This window comes from Myiozetetes cayanensis, unplaced genomic scaffold, assembly GCF_022539395.1.
Source record: "Myiozetetes cayanensis isolate MyiCay16 unplaced genomic scaffold, myiCay2020 scf17, whole genome shotgun sequence".
Lineage (NCBI taxonomy): Eukaryota > Metazoa > Chordata > Aves > Passeriformes > Tyrannidae > Myiozetetes > Myiozetetes cayanensis.
The window spans coordinates 11199664-11212230 of NW_026087378.1; the positions used below are offsets into that span (position 1 = coordinate 11199664).

A 12567-nucleotide genomic window follows, 5' to 3' on the forward strand; every position below is an offset into this window, starting at 1 on the left:
TAGGAATGGAAGTAGGTCAGTTTGTGAGGAGAAAGCTCCCAGGCTTTAAGGACTCCGTGGCAGTACAATTAAATACTGTGATTAACTCCTCCTTACAAAACCACAGCTCTTTTTCCCTGTACTACATCTTTGTTTAGATCTCCCATAGCAACCCCTTTCTTCCAGAGCTGCAGAGCCAGCAAAGCACTGGATTTCCTTTCTCAGTTTAGTCCTGAGTGTGCACCAAAGTATGTGCAAAAAGGCAGCTCTAGGCTGATTTCAGCCTAGTCCCTTCACTCTGTTAACTAAGTTGCAGTACCTGAAGTAATACAGCTGTGACACAAACTCTCAGACAGATGCATCACATGCAGCAGTATTTAATTTTTCCTTCATTCTACAAGCAGGTAAGAACATGAGACAGAAACCCTTAGCAGGAAGAAAAGATGTACCACAATGACTTTTGCTACGTCATCTGGTTTCAGTTAGAAAAGTGCTTTTTTGTTACTACTACAAGTGAGGGGGCTGCTTGGAGTACTGGATGGCATCTAGTGCTGCCCCAATGTCGCAGTTCTTTGTCTGCAGGAGTCGAGTGAGCCATCCGCCCTCATCAGAGAAGCCCATGGAGAGCATCTGGGACAGGGACTCAATGAGGCGAGGGTCTGCTTCTGTTAAGAGAAAAATGGTTTAGGGTTCAACTATCCCATGTAATTGGTAAAGCAGAGAAGGCTCCAGTGCCACACAGCAAGTAGGTGGCACAGATCCCCAGTGAAATGCTCTCCTTTGTCCCTCAGGAGCACCAACATTTGAGATAAATGATACATAACCAGGGCTAAGAAAACAACTGGACCAGGCTCAGCTGGCCTTGCTGTAGGACTCTGTGCTCTTGATCTCCATTAAGGGGCCTTGGATACTATTACTGGCTCCCACCAGAAAAATGCTGCCCTAAAGCCAGAGGGAGTACTGAGTAGTCCACATGCTGCATTAAAAGGCTCTCTTGAACAGTACATAGCAAGGACATGATTTAGGACAGCACCTTTCTCGTGTTGCTCAAATGGCACATTAGCCTAAGGTCAGAAGACTTAAGACTTAGCTGCCCACATTCAAGAGAAGAACTACCTGAACATCTCTAACAGGGTGCAAGAGCTGCCAAACCTGCCAACAGTCAGGGACAGGTTTAGCTGTAACTAACACGACCTTGGCTCCTACCACCTCTAAAACAAGTCTGCTTGTCAGGTAAGTTGGCAGTTTTCAAGTGAAAGTTACTCTCAGCTACGAAACCTGCACCTTTCTCCTACCTGGTGGGAGGTGCGGGTAGAGAGCAGCTTCTCGCAGTCCTGTAGGTCCCGGCTGGGGAGGCTCCCGGGATACATCCAGGGAGCTGGGACCATCTGTGTCTGGCATTTGCAGAGACTGCAGCTCACCCGTGGAAGGATCCACTTCTTTGGATGATAAGTGGGTCCAGTCCTCCTCACCCCCTGATGAACTGCTGGACTCACTGTGTTCCTGAAATGAAAAGAAAAGAGGTCCAGGTGCTGCAGTGCTTTCTAGGCAGGATACATGCTCCTACTATCTGCCTTTTAATATAAAGAACTACATGCACAAGATGTCCCACCACCATTGCTGTAAAATTGTAAAGGTGTTGTTATCACTTAATCTGTCATCTTAATATTCAATTCCCCAGTGCATGCCAAGTGACTGTCTTCCTTTCTAGCAAAGCCTCAGCCAGCACTATTAAATCAGTGTCATAGTTCTTGTACCTGGGAGTGGAAGGGGCCATCTTCCATTTGTGTGGGCACAGGATCTATCACCATGTCCTGTATCTGTTCTGCAACGACGTTTACTTCTGTAGCAGAGTCTGTGTTGTTCCAGTCTGGCTTGGTCTGACCGTTCTGGGCTGGAGCACTGCTGTTTGCCTCACCACCGTTCTCCTGACCGGGAGCAGTGGGAGTCACTTTGCTTCTCTGTCCTCCGTGTTCCACATCGATATCAACTTCAATACCTAGAAATGCATTTGAGAGGCAAAGCCTTAGAGATTTTTCCAAAGCACAGTCCTAAATGAGCATGGGTCAGTCCCGCTCTACTCTCTAAGGCTTCTGCAATCCTACAGTTTCCCATATAACAGGTAGTAATTAAAATGCAAAGCCTTCTTTAAATAAAGAATAGTTTTCTTTAAATAAAGAGTAGTTAAGCACCAAATAGTCACGCTGCTCTACACAGACAAGCAATACATTTAAAATGGCCAGGGCAGAATTGTATCCGGGTCCACATAAACCAGGCAAAATCCAGAATGACCACTGACTTAAATTAGTGCTCCAGTCCTCACATGTTAATAAAGTCTTTCCTCATTTTCTACAGAGGGAGGGCTCTGAAAAGGTAGTGGCTGTTCTAAGCTTAGGCATTATTAGTACCAGGTGTAAACTAAGCCCTTGAGGCTTAGTAGGCATGAGGTAGTTCTAATACTAGTCACAACAGCTGACTGCTGCTCTTGTTAGACAGACCTTTAAGCCAGTCCCAGGGATTGACCTGGTAAGAAACTGTAAGTCACTTACCCAAGGGGCTCAGAAAAGCTGCAACAGTCTCCCCAACATTCTTTAGGAAGGTGACATTGGGGTCCTGAGGCTGGTTGTTAGTAGAAGCTTCTAGAAAAACAATTTCTGTTAGCACACACAGAAGCTCAGAGGGAAAGAGCACCTACAGAGTGTGTGACCCTATGACAGCTTTGTGCTCCTTCCTGTCACTCACATACACAGTACAACAAAGGCAGCACAGAGACAACTAACTCTGAGCTACCTCTGGAACAGAAAGCCAGCATTAGCATTGTTAAGGCTCATTAGCCATGCTGGAAGGCAGTGACATGCTTGACCTAACAGCTTAGCTTGGTTTGGTTCAATTCCAGATACTCTTATCTGCATCCTCATCGATTGCATGGGCCCAAGCATGCCTTAAAGTAATCCCACTCTGTGCTGAAAGGTGCCAGTTATTTCAAGCAGATTAGGTTAGTTCCCATGTCTATTTTCCCACCCTGTTCTGCAGAACCTCAGCTAGTCTGGCTCCACCACCACCCTGCTTACCAGGACATCTCCTCTCACCTTCTGCAGCAGGTGGAGTGGGGGCTGCAGTGGTGGCTTCGGCCTGCCCGGAGTTCTGGCATGGAGGTGCAGGCCCAGGATAACCCCAGCAGTGCATCCATGGGAAGGGTGGAACACCGTGCCGCATTTTCCGGAGCCAGCGTCCCCGGGGAAGCCACTGTGAAGGGTAACATTTGTGACACACTGTCCACACAGCCAGATCCCGAGCAACTGAAACTCCTGGCCTACATTTGAGGAGTGCCCCATTCACTAGTTCCCCTCCGCAGATTTTTGCTCACCTCAAATGGATTTAGCAGGGGACTCTGGAACATCACCATGTTGTGATCCTTGTGGATGCCCTTCCCCTCACAGGTGCTGCACAGGTCGTAGTCTGGGCAGATGCTGCACTTGAACCTGGTGCCCACCACGGGTCCCTCGCAGCCGTCACAGATGACGTTGGGGTGCACCATGTTGCGGGGGGGCTCCTGGCTGCACTGCGCGCGGTGCTCCCGCTTGCACTCCTTTTTCTCTGTTAAGGAAAGGGAACTTTCCATCAGGAACAGGTTGCTATTTACAGGCTGGAAATCACGCAGAGGGGGAAGCACAAACAGCCCCTGTCAGTGCAGTATTAACTTACTAGGTCAGTTTATTTTTGCACTGGCTGCCAAACACAAGCTGAGGGCACAAGACAGACCTTAAACCAAGTGCAAAGGGGTTTCGCAAAGATACCTGGTCCTGAAACCAATCACTGCTTATCCTAAATATCTCTTGGCATGTTTATTTTAGATTAGTACTGCATAACCTTATCTGGCTTCTCATCCTACCTTCCTAAGCGCTGCAGGAACAGAATGTGTCTGGAGAGGGAGTTAGGAAGGCGTATGCCAGGAGGCACAACGTGAGAATGGGGACAACAGCCCTGGGCTGGTGTGACTCATTAGACAGGCTGCAGATAAAGCTTTGCAGGTATCCACCTGAACAAAACGGACTAGGGAGCTATTAGGGGATGAAAAAGCTGGAATTAAGGATTCCTAACACACTGTTGTGACTATTTAAGATACCAGTGCCAGCTCAGCGTGCCCAGGGAGCCAGGATGACAACAGCAGCTCGCATTGGACCGGCTGACAGGGCTGGGAGGAAACTTGTGTGATCTGCTTACTCCCACCCCCAGCAGGGAGGATTCATATTCTGTCATACTGCTCTGCCCTTTATTTACCCTCCCTCGGAAAGGCCGCAGCTTTCACCAGGCCCTTGAGGACAAGGGGAAGGGCCAGGGCCGGCTGCTCCCACTTCGGTAGCCCTGCCAGCCAAGGGCACAGCCGGAGCCCTGCGGGCCCTACCTTTGATGTACACACGGAACACGCCATCCCGCACGTAGGGCATCGCCAGCTCCAGCTCCTCGTCGGAGGAGAAAGCGATCAGGTCCCCTTCTTCATCTGGGAAGGGCGAAGCGCAGGGTGAGCTGCGGGGTCGGGGGTGACGGCGCGGGGGCAGCGGGGCACCCGCGCCCCGACACCGCCGGGATCGACTCCCGGGGCCCGTCCCGCAGCGCAGCCCCCCGGCCCCGCTCACCCTTGTAGTGCATGCGGAAGGCGGGCGGCGGCCCGGCCCGCAGCAGCCCCTGGAAGAGCTCGGCGACGCGGTCGTAGATGGCGCGGTAGCGGGCGGGCGGCGGCAGCGAGAAGCGGCGGATCTCGCGGGTCGCCTCCTCCTTGCCCAGCAGGTAGGCTTTCACCGTCAGCGCCGCCATGGCTATGGCGCAGCAGGAATTGCCGTCGGTAGCCAGCACAGACGACTCAGGGCGGAGCGGAGAAGGCGGACTGCAGGAGTGGCTCCAGGACCGGCCACTTTATAGTGCCGGGTCTGGACGGCCACGCCCCCGGAGGCCACGCCTTCAATGGGGTATGGCCTAATAATGCTCCGCCTCTTTTCTGTTTAGGCTCCGCCCCTTCTGTCACAGGCTCCGCCCCCGATCCCGGTTCGCCGGTCCCGGTCCGGTCCTGGTCCGGTCCCGGCTCTCGTCCCTCCCCATCCCGGCTTCGTTCTCCCCAAGAGGAAGGGCAAGGAGCTCGAGGCGCGTTTCCTGCAGCCAGGAAATCCTGTGGATATGCGTAAATGCCCGTGTCTGCTCCATGCCCTACTTGGCTCGCCGGGGTAGCGCCTGTGCCCAGGTTTGGGCGCGGAGAGACAGTGCCAGGCAGGTTGTGGGGTACGGGGTTATTTTGGTCACCAAAGCACCAGTGGGTAACGAGTGTGGCATGGGGACCTTCTGGGTGGCCTATGGCCTCAGACCCACCAGTAGGGAAACACAACCGCCCGTGTGCAGCACATCATGGGGCAGACCTGGGCTGGCCCCATCACCTCTTGAGCATCACCCACCAGGATGCGCCAGGGCACGTGCTATCATAGCTCTTGGCCATCCCTGTCCCACTTGTCCCTTTCATCTCAGCAGACAGGGCCAGCCCAGCCAGGGGACAGCGCTGGGGAGCCACGCGCCCGCCCCGCTCGTGCCGGGGCAGCAGCACCCGCTGGAGGGGTTTGCATGCCCAGCATGGCGGGAATAAATAACTCTTCCCTGAACCCCGGTGCTTCGGAAGGGAGGGCTAAAAATAAAGACACTGGTGTAAACACAACTGACATTAAGGAGGGTGTGCTGGGGCCTTTCCAAGCTGGTTGGCAGCAGCGTTTTTTTGCAGATCAGATACAGTTGACAGCCCTCTTAATCCAGCCACAGGAGAGTTCAGCTGGCAGAATGCACCGCCTGTGCTGTCCAAGCATAATTAAATAAAGATGGATCAATGATTATTAGGTTCCTTGTTGGTGTTAATTTCCTCTCACCCGAGGGCCTGACCATTCTGACTCTTGGTGTCGTATTTCTTAGTTTAAGATAACAAGAATTTGGGAGAAACTGTGTCATGATTTATCATCTTCTGTAATCAAGAGAAGCATACATTTTAATTTCCACAATGGGGGGGTAGTTTGTTTCTTGAACTTACTCATATACGTTCTAACACTTGGCCTTTCATGTAGGCATTTGTGGCAGATGTGTGGCAATGCTGAAATTGCAACACCTCTCTGGAAAATAATATTTACAGTAGAAGAGGTTGCCCCTTTTAACTTAAAGAGATTTCTAGAAATTTCAATTTCTAGGTATGACACGGCTAATATTCCACCATGAAGAAGTGAGTTAAAGTTTAAACATCAGCAGGCCCAGGTGTAAGCATGGGTGATGCTGCCTAGGAAATGATTCAGCAGCTTTTACAGCACGGGATATTGAAAAGTTTGGGCAGGCAGCAAAGCCGTGTTACACTCACCTACCCTTTTGCCTATTTGTTGTGTGTATTCTTATGTCTGAAAATGCTGGTGAAAGTTCATGACTTGACATTGTTGGATTATATTTTTTTCTCCATAAAATCAGAAGCAGGACCAGCAGTAGAAGGACGTGCAGCACAGGACATGCTGCTGACAGCGTTGCATCTGCCTCACCAAGCAGCACCTCCAGCATGTTTGTCTCATGTTCTGTTTCTGAGGACCCCAAGGGCCACTTTTGGTCTCATTTATAAAGCCAGAGACTTGTATTTTTGGAACCAGCCCCAGCACATTCATTCCTTAGTTTCTGAGTTGCTGCAGCACCAGTTCCTATTCCCTTCTCCATCCCTGCCTGGGTGTTTGAGGCACAGAGGGTTGTTGTCAGGTTGTTGGGTCTTTTCCACTCAGTTCTCTTTCCAGGTAAATTGATTAATGCATTTATAATTATCAAGCAATTCACCAGAGTAAAACCAGAAATGTAAGTTTTCCTCTGTGTCAGCTTTCATCCAGTTAGCAAATATGGAAGGGTCCAAATACCAAGAGGAATTTCCCTTCTCCTGGTGGTACTTGCTGAGTCACGCTCAGCTTTCTGGGTGTGACATCATGCACTTTTACAAAACATAAGGAAAACAGGCTTTCACCAGCCTGTGCTAGCTTACCTCAGCGATCATGGGACAGGGGTGACTCACTGAGTGCCTGCTCCTCCTCCTCGAGGTAGGGGATTTCCTCCCAGCCAGCCCTTCTCCAGCACAGACCTCAGACCTCACTCTGTCCCATTGTCCCCAGCCATGGGATGTGCCTCCGGGAGGTTTCTCAGCCCCCAGGAGAAGCCATATGAGGAGAGAACTTCACTTGAGAAGTTTCTCCCTGGTGGATGTGGATTTTTTGGATTCTCAGCATGAAATACATGTGTGGATGCTTTCTTAAGGTTCCTTAGGAATCCCACAGCAGCACAGCAAGCAACCCCTGCCCAAAAAGTGGCTTGTCCTAAAAAGCTGCTGAGCAACCAGCTTCACAGATGGATGGAGCAAAGGAACAGCAAATGGGATGGGGAAAAAAAAGAACCAAAAACAAACAAACAAACAAAGCTGTTTGAGTTCAAAAATTCGAGTTAGAAAGGAAAGACTCAAAAAGGAGCAATTAGCATCACTGAAGTGCTCAGCTTTCTCTCTACACCCACTTTCTGCTGGGAAATGTTTAAAAATATTTGGTGAGATTTTTGCTCCGAGGGCACCGCCACCAGAAATACTCCTTATGTGCAGACTTTGCATGTTCACAGTAAAGGCTTGAAGGGATGAATGAGGGGGGGGTGGTGGTGGAAGGGGGTGGAGGGTGTCCAATCTTTTCCTTGCTTGCAAACCACAACAGAGGCTGAGGATGATATTCCAGAGGAGATATTTCCTCAGATCATCGCTGTCCCGGCACTCCCGGTGAGGAGGGGCGGGTTTGGCCCCGGGGCACCCCCTGGCCTTGACAGGAGGGTGTGTAGTGGTGGAGGAGGGACGATGCAGAACCACAGTGGGCAGGTCCGGGTGCCGCAACCCACACAGTGCCGCGATCCCACCTGCTCTTTCCAGAGGCTTCTGGAGAGTTGCAGGATCCTCTGGATGTGCCGGGTCAGACGTGGGTGACTCAGCCCCGTCCCGTGACAACATCCCTCCTCCTCCAGCCCAGCGAAAACGCTGTTCTCTGCCTCGGAAGCAGAAGCCTTCCTTCCTCACCAGCAAAGGCAGAGCAGGGTGTTTTTTGCTGTCTCATTTTTGAGGCTGATCTTTCCTGAAGGTTAGCTCTGCCACGTCAGGTGTTTACACAGGCTCGGCAGCATTTCTCATTTCTGTGGTATGAAACTTTTAAGGGCAGATTTTTAAGGGACAGATTTTTCACAGAACTGGAGGAGCAGACTGGGAGAATGGCTGGAGAGCAAGAACAAGGTACAAGCACATTATGGGTGTTATGCAATGCCATAAGGATTTCATGCTCCTGAAGGTGAGAAAGAACTTTTTGCAACCTACACAAATTGCTTGGGGTGAGTGTTGCTTTGAGAACCTGACTTGTAGCTTTTGCCCTGAATTAAAGCATCAACATGTCAACACGTTCAAAATAAAGCACTCTGTTGTCATCTTCATCTCCTGTGGCTAAGCGGAATTTGAAAACATTTATAGTGCATTGAAACAAGCCCTGTTGATGTTTAAATACAGCCACCTATAAAATACAAAACATACAAAATAAAATTATTTTGGTTTTATGAGAAAAACAGAAAGTGCTTCTTGTTCAAAGCAGCCTGGGAAGGACCAAGGCTGACCCACGCACAGATGGGCCAAACTCTAGATCTAGAGCTCTTTGGAGAACTAGATAAAATCAAACATAAATCTGAATTACATTTTCTACCTAGACCTAATGAATGTTTTCTCTTTCTCATCTTTGTGATGGCCCCAGGACTTGTGGATTACTATGGGAGTGCTTCCCGTGGAAGGCCCTCATTTCTGCAGCACGTTCAGTGTTGCCAACATCAACAGTTCAAAGATCATGAGATCACCTAAAAAAAACATCTTCTCTCTCTTTATTTGCTGCTGGGGTTTTGGGTCTCTGCAGTTCACATTTTAATCTTTGCTCTGCAAAAGGGCCAAAGCTCAAAACTTGCTTGTTAAAAGCAGAATAAAAGCCCAAACTGGGATAACAGGGAGGGACTTCAACAATAAAAGGGACCTTTGCAGATCTGAGAAAAAAATGGCAAGTGCTGCAATTTTGCTTAGTCCCTCATTTTCTCCAAGAGAACCCAAGGTGTTTTTTTCATGAGAGGGTGTTATAAAGCTCATTAATTTCTACAGACTTTTATGAAGACAGAGTATAACAGCAGAAATTAGATTAAACTTTATCCTTGGGAAAGAGTGTAATTAATTGTCTTGAAGAAATTATTAATGTTCCCCTGTTCTCTTCCACTGCAGGCACACCACACATCCCGAGTGGCAAGAGCATTTTGCACCTCTGAAAAACAACCAGCCAACATCTATAACGTTACGTGTTCTTTCTTCAAACCCTGTGACTGCAGCAGGATTTCACATGCCTTTCCCACCAGCGGCTCTTACTTGTCTGCCACCTCGGCGTGGGGGTTTGCCATTAATTCCTGTGAACCCACTGTCGGCTCCTGGGTTTAGCACGTGGGTTCAAGGCGAGAATGCAGCAGGTTGGGTGGGACAGAGCTGCTGCTTTTTGCTGTGATGTGCCAGTGCTGTTGCTGGTGTGGTGGAGGCTCCACCTGCAGCCGAGGAGCAAGTGGTGGTGGCTGTGCTGGGCTGAGGCTGAGCCTGGGCTGTAGGCACTCACCATGGAGCAGGATAAGTGCTCCAGGGCTCGGCTGTCCCACTGCTGGCTTGTGCTCTCATGGGGACAGTCGCTTGGGTGATGCCTTGCAAAATCCAGGTTAGGAAGCACAGGTCCGGCCCCCTCAGTTTTTTTCAGTATTCCCAAGAGTGATTCTCTGTGCATTTCCCTACTCAGGGATGTTCCTGGTGTGAGCAGCAGTCTGTGCTGGGGCCCTGCAGCTCCTCACTGGCTTCTGGCAGTGGAGGGAGGTAGAAACTTGTGGTGCCAAAGGGCTCCCTCTGCCGATTTCCTTCCAGGATTTTCTAACCACCAGGAGAGGCCATTTCAAGATTTGAAAAGCGTGGTTTATTTTATGAACTGGAGACGATTCTAAGGATGCATTTAGGCAAGACCATTTCCTGCAGAAATGGGCAACCTGTGCTTTTCCTGATGCACTTGCACGGTTCTCAAAGGCACGAGTATCACCCAGAGCATCTCAAGGCAGCCCCTGCACCAACCTCTCCTGGTGCTGACCTCCTTTCACCCCTCGCCTTTCCAGAAAGAAACAGAGCAGAGGCCTGAGCACCCATTTGCAGGATTTCCCTGTTTCAAGAGAATTCCCGTGTCTGCTGGAGAATTGCTGGGAGGAGATGTGCTCACAGAGCACAGCTGGCTCCCAGCTCATCCCTGCCTGCCACCTGGGACAACTCCTGGGCTGCCTCCGAGCATTGCCGAGCGCCTGCATCTCTGCTCCTGCCTTTGGCACGGGCAAAGCTTTGCTGCACATTGCACCCTGATTGATCCAAGCATCCCAAACAACAAACTTTGATCACTGGAAGCCAGTCCTACAATATTTACAAGTCTGAGAAATATTTACTGACTAACAGAGCTCTGGGGAACTGAAGATGACAACTTTCACTGGAGGAATTATGTGCCCATGTAGGGGGCACACGAGCTGCCTGACCTCACGCACAGCCAAAGATACAAGTTCAGATGATGGAGGCACGTAAATGCTTGTGGAGCCTGACCTCAGTGTACGGCTCCTCCTGGTCTGTAATGAAATAAGCCGGACCCGTTAACAGAGGAAAACAGAAGCAAAATAATTTTTTAATCTGATTTCTTCTGTCCTTCACCCAGGCAAGCAGCTTGAGGTCGTGACCCCTGAATGCCAGGTCCTTTGGAAGAGGGATGATGTCCTTCCAGGCAGCAGCTTTCATTTGTGGTATTAATCTGGCATTGATTTTCTCTCAATAAACATGAGATGCTGTTTCCTTAACCAAGATGAAATTCTTCTGCTGGAATGGCAGCGAGGATACACTGCTGCTGCCCCCCGACCTTGTCCTGCACACCCCCACACCTCTCCAGCTGTGCACACCCCATGGGGACACCCCTGTGCACAGGGACTGAGCACTCACCTCCATCCATGGCACCCACCTGCGCACACCCCGGGGCTGGGTCATTCCCACGAGTCATTCCCACTCATCCGAGTGCACGGAGAGCAAACAGGGGGTCCATGGGCACACCCTGAGCACAGGGATGTTGTGACCCAGGCACACACACGGGTACGTGCACAGCCACACTGACTGGGCACAGATGGACACGGCTGTGTGCACACACAGACACACAGAGACATATGGACAGGGAGAGAGGGAGGGACAGATGGAGCCAGGAATGCACACACACGCACACACACACACACACACGTGCACAGACCCACGCAGGCACCCACAGATGTATCTGTAGCTTTGTAGGGACATGGATGGGCATGAGTTTGCAGGCATGCATGGATAGGGATGAGCCAAGGATACAGGTATGTACAGTTATATGTGTAACACACAAATGTGCCCTTGTGCACACGTACATATGTCTGTCCACACATGTACAGTCACATACAGACACACACACACATACACACAGTCAAACTCACATGCAGTCACACAGTCACACAATCTTACACTGGCACACACACAACACACACACCATCTCACACGCACACACACTTAAAATCTCATACACACACAGAGTCTCACTGACATTCTCACACTCACATTCACACACACAGTCTCACACTCACAATCTCACACTCACACACCCACACTCACCCTCATACACACAATCTCACACACACTCTCACAGTCTCACACATTCACACAGTCTCACATTCACACGCACTTGCACTCCGACACACTCACACACGCACACTCACAATCTCACACATATTCACTCACACACACAGAGATACTCACACTCACAGTCTCACACTCACACACACAGACACACTCTCACACAAACACACGCACTCACACACTCACACACAGACACTCACACACAGTCTCACACACACACATACAATCTCACACTCACACACAGTCTCACACACACAGTCACACTCACACTCACACACACACACTCACACACACAAAATCTCTCACACAGTCTCACACTCACACTCACACAGACACACTCTCACACACACACACTTACACACTTACACACACACACACAGAGTCTCACACTCACACACACACACAGTCTCACACACACACACACACACACACACACACACAGAGTCTCACACTCACACACACACACAGTCTCACACACACACACTTACACACACACACACAGTCTCACACTCACACACTCACACTCACTCCCATTCTCTCCCTCTCCCCCCCGCCCCGCCGCACTCCCGCACTCTCCCGCACGGGGGCGCCCTCCGCCCGCTGCCGCCCCGCCCCTCGGCCCCGCCCCTCGGCCCTGCCCTCAGCCCCGCCCCGCCCCGCCCGCCCGCCCGGCGGGCCCGGCGCAGGCGCTGCGAGCGGGCGGTGCGGGCGGTGCGGGCGGTGCGGGCGGTGAGCCCCGCTCCGCTCCCGCTCCGCTCCCGCTCCGCTCCCGCGCCGCTCCGCCG

General features: G+C 50.9%; 1 protein-coding gene across 3 annotated transcripts; it reads right to left on the minus strand.

Moving 5' to 3' along the window:
• Nucleotides 1-340: 340 nt before the first annotated feature.
• On the minus strand, nucleotides 341-4862 carry SQSTM1 (sequestosome 1). Of its 3 annotated transcripts, none has more exons than XM_050312087.1 (8): nucleotides 4617-4862; nucleotides 4385-4480; nucleotides 3347-3576; nucleotides 3069-3225; nucleotides 2529-2618; nucleotides 1737-1978; nucleotides 1401-1482; nucleotides 341-644 (listed from the first exon to the last, which is right to left on the minus strand). In XM_050312087.1, exons 1-8 carry the CDS (start codon nucleotides 4792-4794, stop codon nucleotides 487-489), a joined length of 1233 nt encoding a protein of 410 aa, XP_050168044.1. In that variant the 5' UTR covers nucleotides 4795-4862; the 3' UTR covers nucleotides 341-486. The 3 variants fall into 3 exon arrangements, with proteins under 3 accessions (XP_050168044.1, XP_050168042.1, XP_050168043.1); XM_050312085.1 differs by having other exon boundaries at nucleotides 1275-1482; nucleotides 4617-4859; XM_050312086.1 differs by lacking the exon at nucleotides 2529-2618 and having other exon boundaries at nucleotides 1275-1482; nucleotides 4617-4859.
• Between the last annotated feature and the right edge of the window lie 7705 nt (nucleotides 4863-12567).

Bases quoted from the DNA above. Each gene is read 5' to 3' on its own strand.
- SQSTM1 (XM_050312085.1), bottom strand. From the start codon at position 4,794: ATGGCGGCGCTGACGGTGAAAGCCTACCTGCTGGGCAAGGAGGAGGCG. The intron at 2,619-3,068 runs GTGAGAGGAGAT...TTGTTTTTCTAG, and splicing joins CACTCCACCTGCTGCAGAAG to AAGCTTCTACTAACAACCAG. The intron at 1,979-2,528 runs GTAAGTGACTTA...ATGCATTTCTAG, and splicing joins AGCTTTTCTGAGCCCCTTGG to GTATTGAAGTTGATATCGAT.